The sequence below is a fragment of the Crinia signifera genome, chromosome 1 (assembly GCF_055691185.1).
Source record: "Crinia signifera chromosome 1, ASM5569118v1, whole genome shotgun sequence".
Lineage (NCBI taxonomy): Eukaryota > Metazoa > Chordata > Amphibia > Anura > Myobatrachidae > Crinia > Crinia signifera.
In genome coordinates, this window is record NC_139217.1 from 170,001,560 (window position 1) to 170,019,624 (window position 18,065).

The 18,065-nt window shown below is 43.7% G+C and overlaps 1 protein-coding gene across 1 annotated transcript in view; it reads right to left on the reverse strand.

Annotated features, from left to right (window-relative positions):
• Window positions 1-1,432: 1,432 nt before the first annotated feature.
• Window positions 1,433-18,065, reverse strand: part of GPAT3 (glycerol-3-phosphate acyltransferase 3) — a 57,055-nt gene continuing 40,422 nt past the window's right edge. The window contains exons 6-12 of the mRNA XM_083176662.1: window positions 16,944-17,037; window positions 13,500-13,615; window positions 13,206-13,261; window positions 8,142-8,227; window positions 5,394-5,522; window positions 4,771-4,850; window positions 1,433-2,035 (exon numbers count right to left, since the gene is read on the reverse strand). Coding sequence (XP_083032788.1) covers window positions 1,921-2,035; window positions 4,771-4,850; window positions 5,394-5,522; window positions 8,142-8,227; window positions 13,206-13,261; window positions 13,500-13,615; window positions 16,944-17,037 — 676 coding nt within the window. The 3' untranslated portion in view covers window positions 1,433-1,920. The remainder of the gene's footprint in view (window positions 2,036-4,770; window positions 4,851-5,393; window positions 5,523-8,141; window positions 8,228-13,205; window positions 13,262-13,499; window positions 13,616-16,943; window positions 17,038-18,065) is intronic.

Sequence of the window (18,065 nt, forward strand, 5' to 3'; positions counted from 1 at the left end):
GCATACCTCATGTTTAGGCATTTTACATTGTTTGCACCTGTACATAAACACAAAAGAAATAAAATAAAAAAAGCAGCATGGCTAAAAAAAAAAAAAATCAAGAAATATGGATTGACCTTCCGACATAACTAAAACACCTAAACCTGCAATATAAAAATGTTTATTTTAACTCTAAATTCAAAGTCAGTTACCCACTATTACTGAGACAGAGGGTGAGGATTTAATAGGATGAGAGATTCAGAAAGTGAGAGATTTGGGAAGAAATCTCCAGGTTTTTTAAAGCGACAATCATTTACACTTTAAAAGCAGTTCGAATTTGCAGTGTAAATGATTGCTGCTTTAAAAAAACTGGAAATTTCTTCCCAAATCTCTCACTTTCTGAATCTCTCATCCTATTAAATCTCACCCAGATTGTTTCATTATAACTGTATTGTTTAATTGTAACATGGGTCTTATAGCAATACCATGCTAGAAACTATTAGATCCTGTTATATATTAGTGAGTGGTGTAAATAGCTCCCTGAACTTCAAATGAGCATTAAAGCATGCTTTTAGCAGAAAGCCTTTGCATTGAGTTAGGTAAAGCTTTACCTTTGAACACCTTGAGTTAGTTAATAATTATGGGTTGATGCGAGAGAAGAACAGAGGTTGATTGTCAATAGCGTTACAAGAAAAATCACATCCAGTAAAAAGTGTTCATTACAAATTGTAAAACTTGGTTTAGAGTTCATGAATTTAAATGCCGGGCAACTGCACCTTGCACACTTTGCATAAAAAAGACTCGACCCCCATGTGTGCTCAAAACATGTTGCTGATGTCATCACTGGGGTTTAATCCTGAATGCGGGATGACCTTAACAATCCATTCCCGGCAAGGACATCCGATCTTGTACCTTTTCGCGGGCTGGTTACAGTCCGGATTTGCACAAAATTGCTACCCTATGGGGCAGGGAGCACTTTTGTGTGAATTCCGTCTGCTGCAGAGTGCAGTCGCTGACATCGCGGCTAAAAGGATTAACCTCATTCTCTTCTTGTGAGGTTTTTTTTTTAAAAATTCCAAGCTTTTTTTTAATAATAAACACACTACATCACATGACTGAACTAACCAATGATGTTGCATCAAACTCCTGCATAACTTGACACCCTTCCTTTACAAATTTACCAGGGCTCACCTGACACTTTAGCAATAATTAATGCTAGGTCTATGACCTAGAGATGAGCTTATTAGGTTTTAACCAAATTGACTCTGTTCTTATCGCCAAATTATCGCAATTTTGGATCTTTCCAATTGGCTGTCACATGTTTTGGATAGTCAGTAAGATCACACTTTGAGATCCCTGTAAAATCAAACCTGCTTATCTATACTACAAACCTTGTATTTAAAGAATACTGCAATGATACAAAGTACTAATAAGTAACTATGGAAACATCTAATAACAAAGTACATATGTATACACTTTAATCATGGTTGGAAGTAAAAATATTGTTGGACAGTAATAAGAAGTCATGCAGAAACCATGAAGTTGCTTATTAACAGTAAATTTGATCTTATCACCATCAGGTTTCCATAAATAAAGATTATGTAGTGCACATAAATTGGCCTAGATTGGCCTGGTATTTAGTAAAGTGATCACCATTTAGAATACTGTTCTCAACCAAAAAGTCCTGAAAAGGATAAATGAAATACATATTCATCAAAAAAAAAATTTACCTCTGCCTCTACAGTGCAAAACACTTGGCAGCAAGTCATTTTGGTCTACCGGTCACCGAAACACTTGGGCAAAGGGCTCCAGAAAGGACATTAAAGGACCGTTTTAATTCGGTGAACATTCCAAAATATATAAAAGATGTAAAAAGCAGTGCAGAATACAAATAAACCAGCATTGTTCAAATCCATGATGCTTCTCCAGGAACAATAATGATCAGTCTGTTTTTTCTACAAGTCCATTATTTTGTCCAGAGATTATTTTGCTGTAGTTCTTTTGCTGTTCTTCCCTGAATGAATCTTTCACTTTATCTCTTTTTAGGCCACCATCCCTGAATACACAAAAAGACAATTCAGATACAGCATTGAATAAATGTAGGTGATCTTGGACAACTCAGACATGCTCCCACACCCATGAACACACAGATACAACAAAGCCTGGTCCATCATCTATGACAGATTACTGTGGCTTACAAACTACATGGGTTTTGCGAGACACATAATCAACAAGAGTGTATCATTTATATTTGATTACATAGGTGAAAGGACATGTCTATGCGAGCATGAACTAAAAACCTATATACGTATACCCCGTTTATATAAAGTATTCCTATTCCTAGATGGAGCTCCAGTCAATCAGCCCCTATAATGTTACAGGATTTGTTCCAAAAATGATAAGAACTCATTGGTTGGATCACCATTTAAAATTAATAATGAGCAATAACACTTAAATGGGGCTCTAATCACTCAGAAGACGGTCTCACTACCAAGGCAGCCGAGAGGTATGCCAGGCCCCGGTAAAATTTTGGGGGTGTGGCCTAATCGGCGGAGGCCATGCCCCCGAAATGTTTAAGGTGGGTGAAAAAACTGTATATAGTCGTCCCTCACCCCCCCCCCCCCCCTCACCTCAGCAGCAGCACACACCTACAGCTTGTGCTATGCTTACAGCAGGCTCAGCATGCTGTAGGTGTGTGCTGCTGCTGCTGCCTGTAAGGGACAGAGGGGGAAGGGGTATGGTGGGGGTTGGACCAGGGCCCCCGCCGGGCCCCTCCAGTAAGCCTGGGCCCGGGTAATTAGTACCTGCTCCCCCCCCCCCCTCTCGGCTGCCCTGCTCACTACCAGACACTTTACCTCATTGCCCTAACCTAAGCACATTGAGATATACTCCCTTCCTCAGCCACACTGCAGAGTGAGAGCGAGGGACAGCACCCGCTGCATCATGTATTACTAGATCTGACCATCAGGTTGTCCTAGGATATCAGAGCGCATTTCTGCAGCACTATTAGAGAACTCATCGTCCACTGGAGTATCAGCAGCAGGAAATGTTCACAGCACCAGTGGCACTACTACAAGAAACAAGGGAAGCGACATAGAGACCAACCCTCTGCCTTTACCATCGCCCTGGCAGGTGCACTTGAGGAAATCATCATCAGACCGGTTAGATGACCCACAGACGACTGCATCCCTATGACACCTCCAATAAGACTTCACCTCTGCACCACACACACACACACAACTAGACCCTGTAAGCCATGAGTCCTCATACTGCGGCCCTCCAGATGTTGTGAAACTACAAATCCCAGCATGCCTTGCCACAGTTTTGCTATAAGGGAGTGTTAAAACTGTGGCAAGCCACGCTGGGATTTGTAGTTTCACAACATCTGGAGGGCTGCAGTTTGAGGACCCATGCTGTAAGCATTAAGAGGACATGTAACAGATCCCGCTATCTCTTAAGGGGTGTACACATGGTGCAATGCACTTTCTATTCAAGACTGATTCCATCGCGATTGAATCAGGATTGAATTGCACAGTGCCGTGTACACATTTTATTTAGGCTATATAGTACAGATCTGTACCACATACTCATGCCTGTACACTCTATATTTCTATTTGTTTTCAATGCAGCACATTGGGATCAAATCGAAATCTATTGCATTCAATTCTATTTGATAAGATTTTGCTTATATAAGCAAAATCGAACCGTGTGTATGCCACATTACAACACACTTGCCAGGGCTCTGCATTCAGACCTACCCGCTACGCTGTGTATACCCCCCAACCACTCGAATGCAACCAAAAGGGAAAGAAATCAATGGATGGTCGCCGACAATCAAATAATTTTTCGACCCTTCGGAAATAAAAGGGAGTCTGAACTGCTGATCACCGAATTCGGGGCGGGCGCTGATGTCATGTGACATCAGCCACACCCCGAGCAGGCAACGCCATGCCCGTTTTAAAGGCGAACACCCAGTGTTTTCACGGGGATGCCCATAAAACGCTGCCCATTCCCCTGATGCCACCCCCCTCCCCTGCAAACGCCTTGGCGAGTGTGATACTCACTGAAGGCATTCGCACAGGGTCTGCACATGCGCATCTACACACATGTGCAGACCCTACATCATCGAAGGTATGGGCCGAATTCGGACCCATACGTCTACACCCTTAACTACTCAGGGCAATGCGCTACACCGTCTTCAGTGTGAAAAGCACCAGCAATAATTTTACCCACAACCTGAAACTGCACCTGTTGCATAGAGTATTCCTACTTACCCACATTCTGAATATACCTCTTTCACATCCAAATGCCGGGTTGCTCCCAGGATTTGGACTCGGTTTTGGCCAGGGAACGACCCGGCATTTGGGATAAAGCATGCTCTGTCAGCACCTGGGATATTGCCGGGCTCGGATGTCAGGTGTGGGGGGGGGCGCGGCGGAGCAGCGGCACGCCTAGGCAAAAACCCGGTGTCCACCCGGAAAATTTGTGCAGTGTGAAAGGGGTAATCTTTTCTTTACCATATTCATTACATTACTTGATTGCACTGTTTTTGTAATAGTGGGCTGGTAGGAGAAAGGGTTACGGCAGGGGGGGGGGGTTCAAAACTATCACCAATGATTTACCTATTATTGTATTGAGGTTTAAATTGATTGTATATATCTTGAAACAAAATAAAAATCAGAATAAAATAGAACTTAAATATTAATTGTAGAGAAATCTTATAATAGTTCGGCAGGCGTGCGGAATGCCGGTGGAGCCAGATACATCACTTTTAGGAAGCTTCAGACTTACCAGGGAAGTTCAACAAGTCCACCTTGTTTGGCAATGGCAGATTTAACTCGGTTGGCAAAATCAACAGCATTTTCACCATCCTGAAGATATATGTATATAAAAGAAAAAAAATGTACTCAGTTGCAGCATTTTGCTTCCCTGCCTAATAAATCTGCACCAATGTCATAGATCATTAACAGCTCTACTGATATGGAGAGTTTGTAGCTGTAATATGATGTAAGATCTGCAATTGAGTGTACTGCGGAACATAGATTAGAGATAGGGTGATACAAGCGCTCTTGCAGTAATCCCTTAATAGTTTATAACCCAGTACCCAGTTTTGAGGGTTCATCAGTAGTGTAGATTCTGTATGTTCTCATTACACTGGTATCGGTTTCAACTATCACATAATAAGAAAGAAAGAATGACCATTTTTCACTAATGCACAACCAGAGTTTTGTGACTAGCTCTACCGGATTTTGCATGGAAGTGTAGTTTGACCAAAACATCAGGGCCACACACTGTCACATCCATAATATACACAATATAGACAAAAGTGACACAAATAGATCAACAAGTTTATGAGATAGATAAGGGAAACATACCACAAAGGAGATGGAAGCACTACAGAATGTACACAATACCTGTTTAGTCATTGGAGGTAAGTACCAAACATTGCATTTGATAGCCCAACTTGTCATCATTCTTAATAGGTAGTTCACCATATTGTATTTACTGCTGTTCCAAAATGCATCACCAAACTGCGGGTCATACTACAATATAACAAACCAAATAAAAATTCTATAAGTATAATATGATTATAAACTTGTTATTCCATTTCTCTTATTTAAAAAAAAAAAAGATATGGCATACAGTATTACTTTTAGTTCAGTATTTTTTGTGTCATAACTATATGCAGATTACCTAAATTTATCTAGGGTGAAATACCTAAATTCTGCATAGTAAGTTACATTATAAATCACAGTTTTGTTAAGTACCGGTTAATATGCAATATCAAGATGGAAAACTTAATCTAGGTTAGTCAATTTAGATAAAAGGCCAGATGCATCAAGGTTCAAAAAGTGATAAAGTGGAGAGTGATTGGCTGGCTGTTTATCCGTGTTATCACTTTTTGAAGCTTGATACATCTGTCCCAGATTCTCCCATATCTAAAATCCCACTTTTTTTTTTTATCACGGTGAGCTGGCGATATTTGCTTTCTAATGGCTCAATGTACATAAAGTCTTCCTGTACAAATGATTAAAAATATTACATAAATTGCTAGGTTATAAGGTGAGTGTATCAACTACATATTTGTCTAGTGTCAGTGACTCTCTGAAATACTGCGATCTGCTGGTAGAACGTAAAAATACATACTCACACATGCACAAATACAGAAGGTAGCAGACTAGCTTTCGAAACTTTGCTGTGAGTGGCTTACTAGTGAGATATATAGATATATATATATATATTATTGCAGAGACAGTATCTCCCCACATTAGAGTAATGTGGAGGATCCAGACCGGGTTTTGGAGCAATAGCAGAAGCCAGGTGTGTAATCATCTGATTTAAGTGTTTCCCGGGCAGAGTGCAAATGCTCTTGATGGTGGATTAGCTGCCCAAGTGATAGGCCAGGGTGTGAGCTATGGTATGGACCACTGGAGCATTTGCAATTGTCTGTTTATGCTGTGATTACCTGTATGCTGTGGTCTGTAACTATGCTTGCCTATGGAAATCATCTGGTATGCTGTGACCTGCTTTATAAAATAAAGATCAAAGTCTGTATGTGATCCTGATATAAAACATACACAATTTGGGTTTAATCTTGAGTTTCATCTAGAAAATCTGTCATTATGCTATGCAAATATTCCAAAGTACAGAAAAATTCTAAATACTTCTGTTTCCAAGCATTGGCACATATGAGAGAGTCAACCTGTTTATGCATTGAATCACCACCCACAAAAGACAAGGAAGATCATTATTTACTAGTTTTCAAAGGTTTTCTAGCCCAATAAAAACTGAAATTCTGTGTATTTCACCACCTGTAGAGTGTAGACTACATAAGAAACAACAGCTGTGCTGCAGTAGTTCAGCCTGGTCTCTCTCTATAATGTAAATCTATAAATTGCAAAGATTATCATTTAATTTAAGCAAAATATTTCCTAGTGGACAATTAAGAATTTATACACTGGGGAGGGTAGCAGGATTTCCTCATGCATTCCACACTGATTAGTTGGCTTCTGGATCCCAAAAGTAAGCAAAGCAACTAATAAAAAAAAGTCTTTAGAACGGGTGTGGTTATCAGATAAACAGCGATTTATTTACCAAGATGGGAGTTTTAGTGAAGATGGGATGTTGCAATGGGCAACCAATGAGAATCATCTTCTGAAGGTGCTACGTAAACAAGAAGTAAACCGTTCAAATCTGACTGGTTGGCCAAAGCAACATCCCATCTTATTAAATAAACTCCACAGTGTCCAAAAGGTTGACATGAGTTTTTCACCTTGTTTTTGTGTCAAGGTTAACACCTATTGGCATGGACCCCCAATTAGGTCACCATGCTTCAGGCCTGGTGCTTTGCTCGGAACACTATACCTTTCTCAATTGTAGTCCATGTGGATGGTAAAGTCCCAAAAATAACAATTATTGTGAAAAACCTTTTTCATGTTCACTTTTTGTGACAATTTCTAGGTAGACAATCAATACTTCAAAAGGTCGACATGCACTAGGTTAAGTTTTTCAGGGGTTTATCTGTAAATGTCGGCACACGTAGACCCCCCAATTAGTCTAGTGCTTCAGGCCATTCCCAATTAGAGTCGACGCTGATGATAAAGCATGAAAAAGTCCCCAAAAATGGGGAAAAAATGGAAAAACTCACATTGACCTTTTCATGTGTCGATAATTGCAATGTCTTCCTTTTTTCAATGTTGTCCTAGTGTGCATGCCAACTTTTGTCAGTGTCAACCTGGTGCATGTTGACCTTTTGATTGTCTTTCTAAAAATGGTCTGTGAGACGTCCATATGTCTATTTTTTTTTGCTGTATTTGTTCTTCCTCAGATCTTTATTGCTATTATCTGTATTATACAGGTTTATACTCATGTCCTGCAGGTTAAAATAAATTTTATTGCCAAATAAACAGATTTGTTTTTTTTTTACTAATTAATCTCATTTAAAAATTGAAATGGTTTAATTGTAAACAAGACAAGCAATCCCCTGCAGGTACTGTATCAGTCCCTCATCTCACGTGCTGTTATACACAAATGGTATGTTAGACTCTGAGAATTGTGAGAGCATCAGCTACTTCTGATCCTATACTCTACATCTGCCACCTGTGAAATGTTGAGTATTATAATGGTAGATGGTGGTGCAGTGCTACATCTATTTTACTTACCTTTATTGCAACGGGATATATGGTCCCACCAATTTCAAAACTTCCTTTTTTGAACATCATAACAGATGTGTTATTGATACAGGTTCCTGTTTAGGTAAATAGACAGGTAATACATTAAATGGCTACAAATGTTCCCTGTCCTTTATAGGACTATATAACGCAGAATTGGAGGAAGTGTAAAATGCCATTAAGCACACAAAACAAAACATCCACCCTATAAACAGTATGCACATAAAACATACACAATGTCAAACTCTTATAAAGAATAGACATACTGTCATAACTGTGCATAATACACACACATCCTCATGCATAATAGAAACACAGCCACATTTTCATACATAATACACCACAGGCGTAGCGAGGACGGAGCCGGTGGAGCCCACGCTCCGGGCGCAGGAAGATTGCATGGCACCGGAGCTGTGGTGTGGCACCGCCAGCTCGCCCTCTCGCTCACCAGCCAGCTCCCCCGCCTGCCCGCTAGCTTCCCCGCTCGCCCGCCAGCTAGCTTCCCCGCTCCGTCCGGTGACAGAGACTTGCTGAACACTGCTCATACAGGAGGGTATACAAACAGGGAGACACACTGGGGGTAATTGTCCTCAGCAACTGATCCAATTCTTATATAGGCAGTAATACAGTTAGGCAAGTCTCCGTTTTAAGTGGATTGTCCACTTAAGCTTGATACCTGATTCTCCAGTGGGGTAGGTGGTAACATGGAAGTGTCTGCCGGCAGACTCCCGTCAGTATCCTCTTGACCAGAGGGGTACTCAGCGGGTCCAGGTGCAGCGATGCGTCAACTAGTTTCACCAGGTAACTGGCTTCTTCAGGATGATCGCAGTAACTGGTTTACTTCTCCGTATCTCCTTTTATCCCCTGGCGGTGGGCGGGGTCAGCGTGACTTCTCTGTTCCTTATTGGGCAGCTGTCACTGTTCTGTTCCAGCGCTCGCCCCGTCTCTCGCTGGGTGGTGGCCGGGGTCAGCGTGACTTGTCTGTTCCTTATTGGGCAGCTGTCACTGTTCTGTTCCAGTGCTCGCCCCGTCTCTCGCTGGGCGTCACGTCACTTCCACCCTTTTCACTCTGCGGCGTCTTGGTTCTACTTCCGCCCTGAGTAGCGCGGCGCACGTCTCTTCTAATTTTGTTTATGGATGGTTGCCCTGGTTACCGGGCTGCCTTCTCGCCATGTCTTGTCTCTCCTGTTGGGCTGATTGTCCTTGTTATTTGCATGCTGCCATTCTGCTGTAGCTTTTAGATGCTTTTATTCAGCGGGATTATTATTATAAAGTTTCTTCAGCTTCTCAGTCCCGTTTTTTTTCCCAATAGTTATTGTTGGATACATAAGGGAGGGAGGGGCTGGGATTTTTGACACAAGGGGTATAACGACCATATAAGGTTGTAGTGGTGCTAATACGTGAATAATGTGCTTTTTACGGTAGCATAGTATGTATACATAGTTGTTCTAGAATGGCAATTGCACATCCTAATAGTCAAAACCATCCCTTGCTATATAGATGGTGTACAGGTTGCTCTACTTTATGGAGCTATGTGCGATCTAGGATTGTACTGTGTGTACACATATTGGATGAATTTAAATCCTAGCTTCCTATAGGCTGCTCTTATTTAAACTGTATGTGTGGAACTGGGTTTGGGTCCTTATCCTTGATTATCATGGTAGTCTCAGAATTTTACATAGCCGCATCTCTCTCCCGGACACAGCGCAGAGAGCCGTGAGCGGGCGGGCTGTGCACACTGGCAGGGGGGAGGAGAGGGGAGGGGTGCACACTCACAGCACACATGCTGCAGTGCATCAACTGTCTCTGTCAGCACAGGCAGGGGGGGCGGCTGGCTGTCTAACTATGGTGTACTCCCACCCTCCACCCACCCTGCTGCACCCACCCTGCTGCACTCACCCTCCTAACCACATAACCCACCCACCCTGCTGCACCCACAAACCCACCCTACTGCATCCTACTGCAGACACCCACCCACCCTGCTGCATCCTACTGCACTCACCCACCCTGCTGCATCCTACTGCAAGCTGCATCCTACTGCACCCGCCCACCCTGCTGCACCCTACTGCCCCCTTGGCATCGAGCATGAAGCCCCTTGGCATTGAGCATGAAGCCCCTGGCATTAAGGTAAGTTTTACTTATGTGTCAAATGTGTAATCGGCATTATGGTGTGTTGTATGTGTAGGTTACTATCTGCACCATAGGAATGACCGTAAGTTCCAAAGGCGGCTCCAATAGGGGGGGGGGATAAACTGCCAGTGAGTCAGTTTAGAATGGCAGTTGGTGGGAGTGGGTGTGGCTCCCCTATCTGAATGTTGAACTGTGCTTCATCCAACCCTCTGCAGGTTTCCCATTAACGTATCCTTGGTTATTGGGGTTACTGGAGTATCATGTCAAGAATCTTTAAACCAGGCATGTCCAACCTGCAGCCCTCCAGCTGTTGTGAAACTACACATCCCAGCATGCCTTGCCATAGTTTTAGCATTCCCTAATAGCAAAATTATGGCAAGGCATGTTGGGATGTGTAGTTTCACAACATCTGGAGGGTCACAGGTTGGACATGCCTGCTTTAAACCTTGTGTCCTTGTATGCAAAGGCATAAAATTATCTAAACCTACAGAAAGCTTAACCCGGATAAAAAGCTTCAGGGGTACTTGTGCCGCTCTAGCTATGAATTTTGGCAGCTTGTCAAACTCCCTTACTTCTCTAAGCTACATTATCAGCGTAGCGCCTGTTTGAATCCTGGCAGCTCGCCAACTGCCTTACTTCAATAATGTACGTTTTCAGCATCCTACGCTGACTCCGCACCAGCCCAGCGCTGCTACTCTCCTGTGAAGCCTGTGAAGAGGGGGATCATGCGGGCGCCGGCAGAGAGGCGCTCCATCTGTGTGAGACATAGGAGCGTTTCAGATGCTCCAGCAATGAGACGCTCCTACATGATATGGAAGGTGTGAATGTGTTCCTGAAACAGCCCCACCATCCCGAAGCGTGGCAAGCGCACGCGGTACGCGTCCTCCCGACCTTTTCATACCCCCACCATCTACGTCGGCGTGGAGTTGATTTTATGTAGTGTGGAGAGCGCAGCGAGCCACCGAGCCCGAAGCATGTAGGGGTATCAAATGGAGGCATTTGCAAGTATGTAACATGGAACACTGGCAAATGCCTCCTTCATTGTGCATGATACGCAACTGTGTCCGCACCCCCTCTTTGGACAGAAGAGGCACGCGCTATTCAGACGCAGGAGCATCTCATTGCTGGAGCGTCTGAGACGTTCCTACATCTCACACAGATGGAGCGCCTCTCCTCGGCGCCCGCATGATTCCCTCTCCACAGAAGAGAGGATATCATGCGGGCGCCAGCACTGTGTGAGAGGCGCTCACTAGGCTTCACAGAAGCTTAGGGGTAGCAGCGCTGGTGTGCCACAGAGTCAGCATAGGACGCTGAAAACGTACATTACAGAAGTAAGGCAACTGGCAAGCTGCCAGGATTCAAACAGGCGCTACGCTGATAATGTAGCTTAGAGAAGTAAGGCAGTTTGGCAAACTGCCAAGATTCATAGATAGAGCAGCACGCGCTGCCACCGTGAAACTAAACAAGTACCGCTTCAGGTTAAGCCTCCTTCAAGGAAAAACCCACCACAGATCATAAGAAGCTGCAACCGCGCCTCCCCCCCCCCCCCCTTACCTTTTCTCCGGCGTTAGTACGCCGGATATCCCGTGCCGCTGCTGCCCCAGCCCCCTGTCAGTCATCAGACAGGCAGCAGGCTCGGGGATGTTTCGCGGCGGCTCGGGAGGACTCGGTGCCTGAACTCTCCCAAGTCCCCCCGAGCCTCCCCGAACATCCCCGAGCCTGCCGCCTACATCACTACCGAAGGATGATTGGAGGCTGGTGGCGGGGTAGCTCGGGGGGGGGGGGGGGGAGACAACAGGAGGGTGGGGGGGTGATGGAGGGGGGGACCCCTAAAGGTAGTGCGCCAGTGGTGCTCCGATGGAGGCCCCACTGACGCCCACCTACTACATAGTGGTATGCCCGGAAATTTTACGGGACAGCCTACTGCGGCAGCGCAGCTGAGCCCGGAAAATTTCCGGGCATACCACGTAAGTGGTTAATAAAGTTTGGCATAATGTGTAATGGGCATTATGTTTATAAGGACATTAATAATGTGTGTCATGTGTAAGGGGCATTACTGTGTGGTATTATCAGGGGTGCCGAGAGAAAGGGGTAGGGGGTACAAATTACCCAGGCCAAAGTCTGATGGAAGCTTAAAATACAATATTTTCTCAGGATTTTTTTTCTAAGGGTATAATGTGAATAATGTGAGGAGTAATGTATATAAGGTAAAGTGGTACTACTGTGTGATGTAACGTGAATAAGGGACACCATCGCATGATATAATGTGAATAAAGTTGCACTTCTGTGTGGCATAATGTGAATTGGGGGTACTATTGTGTGGCCATGCCCCTTCCCAGCAAGAACACACCCCTGTTTGGGCCGCACACCAAATGTGTGCACTGTTTCTATTTAAAATATTGTGGGTAGGAGCACCAAAATGATGACTGCTATGATGAGGGTTGATGGTGCTGGGAAAGAGGAGCAGGGTCAGAGGCGGAACTAGTGGCGGTGCTAGGGGGCACCAGCCAAAATCTTGCCTAGGGCGTCATTTAGGCTAGGGCCGGCTCTGTATATCAGCCATCAGCTGTGCTAAAAGGCTGACGAGATTTATTGTCAATGTTATTTGCAGACATATAGTGGGTTCACACCTGTGATGTACCCACGATATCGACCATTAAAGTAAAGGGCCAATACATCATTCAGATTATACCCAGCATAAGGCACTAAAAGAAAGCTAGGTGGGGCTATAGGGGACAGAGCTTAACACATTGCTGCAGGGTCCCCCAGATTGGATGGAAAGAATTTAGATTTTCCGAATATTAAAAAAGCATTTAAATGACAGTCATCTTTTTCAGGCATACTTAATATCTCCTAAAACTTTAACAATTTCCAATATAAATACATCTATACAAAGTACAACTGTGAAAAAAAAATCAAACTCACCTTCTGGGAAAATCAAAATGGGCAATTTTTCTGTATCTAGCACATGTTCTTTCAGTCTGTTTAAAATAAATGTTAATGTACAGTATAAATAAACAGTCTATTCTTGCATTATCTTATACATATCCAAAAAGGTTATTAGATATTTTACCTAAGCAAATATTGTGGAGGTGAATAATACCACTTTTGTTATTTCAGGGACTCGGGAGTCTCCTACAATCTGCATGAGATCCAGATGAGATTTTGACTATGCCCTTGCTATGGAATGTAAATAAAATAGAAGAAAAAAATGTCTACCTTTTTGTCACAAGGTGGCGATCACGCATTTCAGAACGTTCAAACCACACGTGAGGACATGCCCTTGCCATAGCTCTCTGAATAACTCCCATAAGTCCTCCATGAATCTGTCCAACCTGAAGGATCACATGCAAAATGTAAACACCTAAAGAAACTTTGGCAAACCACGATCATTTAAATCTGTTAAGAGATCTCAAATCAGCACATTAAGAGTACAAAATAGGAAGGGTAAAAGAATAAGCACACAGTTTAAAAAAAAAAAAAGCACACTACTGTACTAGTGTTATTACAACATTACAAAGACAAACACTTAACACTTCATTGAGTTGAGAAAGTCCTCCTATTACATGCTGCATACCTCCCAACTGTCCCGCTAAATGCGGGAATGTCCCGATTTTTGGGGACATTCCAGCGTCCCTCCCACGGCCGCAGTGTCCCGCTGTGGGGGGGGGGGGGGGCGGCAATTGGGAGTTGTCGTCCCCCAAATCTGACAGAATAGACGCTGTGCGCATAGCGTCTATTCGTGCCCGAAAAAGGGGCTGTGGCTTAATTTACCTAAGCCACACCCTCATTTGCATAGGCCACTCCCCCTTTTCGGGCGTGTCCCTATTCTCTCATTGAGAAAGTTGGGAGGTATGTGCTGTACAAATCCCACAAAATAAAACACCAATCTTAATTAAATGAAACATGGCAGGCGAAACATCTAAATAAAATTGCACTGTAGACAGATTATATGTATTTATTTGTATATGCATGTATGAGCATGTGTATACCTGTATTTCCAAAAAGTCACAAAGGCAGCCAAATCTATTTATGCTACTATGCAGGAAGAACAGGAATGGATGGGTTTTCCTTGAGTGTCTCTGCACATGCCTTGTAGTTGTTACTCAATTAGCAATTGGTCCCTACAAATACCACCATAATTATGGTATAGCCTCTGATTTGCCCTTTGCACTGTTCTGTGATCCCTGCCCCCATACTCACTGGCACCAGTGAGTAGCCAGTTGCAAGATACTGTATAGTGAATGTAAAGTAATCCGCATGTGCTCGCCATGCTTCAGGCTCAGTAGTTAGCTGCGCTCACCACACTTTATAAGATCAACTCCATGCCGACGTGGATAGTGGGGGTATGAACAGGTCGGGGGACGCGTAACACGAACGCTCGCCATGCTTCGGGCTGGAGTGGATAGTGGGGGTGTTTCTGGAACACCCTGGCCGCGGGAACACTACGCTGAATCGGACAGGGACACTGATTACGATGGCCACGGGAACACTACGCGACTTCTGACAGGAAAGCTGACTACACTAACTACGCTAAGCGGCCGCTGGAACACTACACTACTTCTGATTGACTACGCTAACTACGCTACCATGGGATCTTCCAGCAGGATAATGTGCCTTCACACACTGTATAGATCAGGGGTGGGGAACCTTTTTTCGTTGCAAGGGCCATTTACAGTGTGTAAAAAACCTCCGGGGGCCATATGCATATGCATATGCATATGCATATTAGGCATTTACAAATCTCAGGCACCCAGCTTCACCCGTCCTGTCTCATGCTGCGGCTGCTGAAGACTCCTCTCGCGAAATCTCCAGATCTCTCGCGAGAACTCGCCCTACCTTAAAGCCCGGGCAAGCCATCGGGTGGGGGTGTCAATTCACCTGGCTACGGGGGCTGTTTAGATTGTTTGCAAAACAATGAGGCACAAGATAAGAAGGGGCAGACTAGATGGGCCAAGTGGTTCTTATCTGCCATCAAATTCTATGTTTCTATCAAATTGTTGCTGTGGTCTCAAAACTCCCCACATCTCAATCCAATCAAATATCTGTGGTACGTAAACTGGTACTTGTGTATTTTGGCGGCGCCCATCGCATACCATAACGCATACGATGGTATGCGATGCAACGCGACATCGTACGATAGTGCACGATGGCATACAATTTTTAAATTGTATGCCATTGTACATGGCATACAATGCCATACGATGCGATGCGATTAAACATTGTATAAGCACCCTAATGAGTGCTTATACAATGTTAAGCACCCAAATGGGTGCTTACAATGTTAAATGCACCCCCACGCCACCCCCCCACTATAAACGTGAACCCGAAGCGTGGCGAGCGCAGCGAGCCCGCGAGGGGCGGCGGTACGCGTCCTACGACCTTTTCATACCTCCACTATCCACTTCGGCGTGGAGTTGAGAATAGAATAGTGTGGCGAGCGCAGCGAGCCACCGAGCCCGAAGCGTGGCGAGCGCAGCGAGGGGACGCGGATACCTGTGAAGCCCGCGAAGGGACGCGTTTACCTGTGAAGGTATCCGCGTCCCCTCGCCACGCTTCGGGCTCGCTGCGCTCGCCACACTATTCTATTCTTAACTCCACGCCGACGTGGATAGTGGGGGTATGAAAAGGTCGTAGGACGCGTACCGCCGCCGCTCACCACGCTTAGGGTTCACGTTTATAGTGGGGGGTGGCGTGGGGGTGCATTTAACATTGTAAGCACCCATTTGGGTGCTCAAAAGCACCCTTTAGGGTGCTTATACGATTTTTGGTTGTATAGGGGGTCAAAATCGCATCGCATCGCATGCCATCGGGTGCATGGCATGCGATGCGATGCGATCTGTTCGTCGTACGACGGACATCGGGGGCGCCGCCAAAATACACAAGTACCCGTAAACTATACCTACCGGGTTCGGTTTTACTCAGATTTACTCGGTTCATAATCGCCAAATTATCGCAAATTTTGGATTTTTCCAATTAGCTATTGGTTGTCACGTGTTTTGGATAGCCAATAAGAGCCCACATTCAGATGCGAGTAAAACCGAACCCGCTCAGCTCTAGTGTGAACAACAAGATCAGTCCGCAGTGATTATACCTTATAAAGTTACAAGAGTTAAAAGAATCTGCTGGTGATATCCTGGTACCACATACCAAAGAACACCATCAGAAGTCATGTAGAGTCCATACCTCAGTGGATTAAAGCTGCTTTGGAGCACATGAGGAGCAACTGCATATTAGGCAGGTGCTCATATTTGGCTCCTCAGTGCACAATGGCCTTATATTTGATCTAATCGCAGTACAAATTTGTTCTCAAAATGGGCAAAACCATGTGCACTGCAGGTGGGGTAGATGTAACATGTGCAGAGAGAGTTAGATTTGGGTGGGGTGTGTTGAAACTGAAATCTAATTTGCATTGTAAAAATAATGCAGCCAGTATTTACCCTGCACAGAAACAAAATAACTCACACAAATCTAACTCTCTCTATGCATGTTACACCTGCTCCACCTGCAGTGCACATGGTTTTGCCCATTTTGAGAACAAATGTGTACTGCGATCAGATCAGAATAAGGGCCAATATGTGTTAAAAGCAGTATATTCATTTTGAACTATAACCACAGAAATATAATATTGATATTAATGTAGACACTGGAGGCTGAACTTACCATAGCATAGCAACCATCATTAGCTAAAATAATGATATCAATTGGAGAGGTGTGGTTGGCAACACAAATGCCTCCTTTCTTAGGACGGTTTTCTCTGTGAAATATAACAGATTTAACAATTGATCAGGTAAAACACTGTAATTACAAAAATATCTTGACAATATAAAAAGACAGTATAACTTGTGCCTCCTAAATGCAGCGCATTCTAACTCTGGAGCACCAATCCTTCATCAACCCAGAATGCAAAAACCTACAAAAAGATCTTAATTGCAATTGAGAAACGTCACATAATGGTTCTATTTTTTACTTTCTCCTGAGCTTTTTACCAGCACAGTATCTCCATCAACACTACTGTATATACTCAACATCAAATCTAGTTGGATCATCTTCTGTCTAGAATAATTACCTCAATAGCCTCCAACTGTACATGTGTTCTGAACTGTAGTTTGTACTCTAGGGCAAGAGTCATATAGTATACAATTACTAGGTGTTCTTTAGCGGGTTATGAAAGCTATGCAAGAAATCTTCTGTCTGCACCTGATACAACCGGTGTAAATCTTTAAAAGTACAAAACTAAACAGGTTAGTTAGTCATTTGAGTTTGCAAAAACTAGGAGGCGGATAGCAAATTATTTTTAAAACCCCGCAAATAGAGTAAAGGTGAAATCATTGTCTTCCATTTAATATTATCGCGCCTTTAAATCTGACAGTCAAAATCTGCAGAAAGTGTAGGTTGTGAAATCGTAAATACAGTATACTGGATACTGGATCTCATTACACACAATCAAAATACCACATAGAATAAATATGATGGGGCAGATATACTAAGCTTTGGAGGGAGATTGATAAAGTACTGACCCATCAGCTCCTGTCATTTTTCAAACACGAGGGTCTATTTATTAAGCCATTTAGTAAGCCTTTTAAAGAGAAAGTCGACAGAGGTTAAGTGCCAGCCAATCAACTCCTAACTGTCATTTTAGAGGCTGTGTTTTAAAAATGAGTTAAGAGCTAGTTGGTTGGTACTTTATATCCCTCCACTTTACCTCTTTCCAAGGTGTAAAAAATAGACCCCATAGTCTGTAACACTTGATCACTCTCCAAGTCTTTGTACATATCCCTTAAT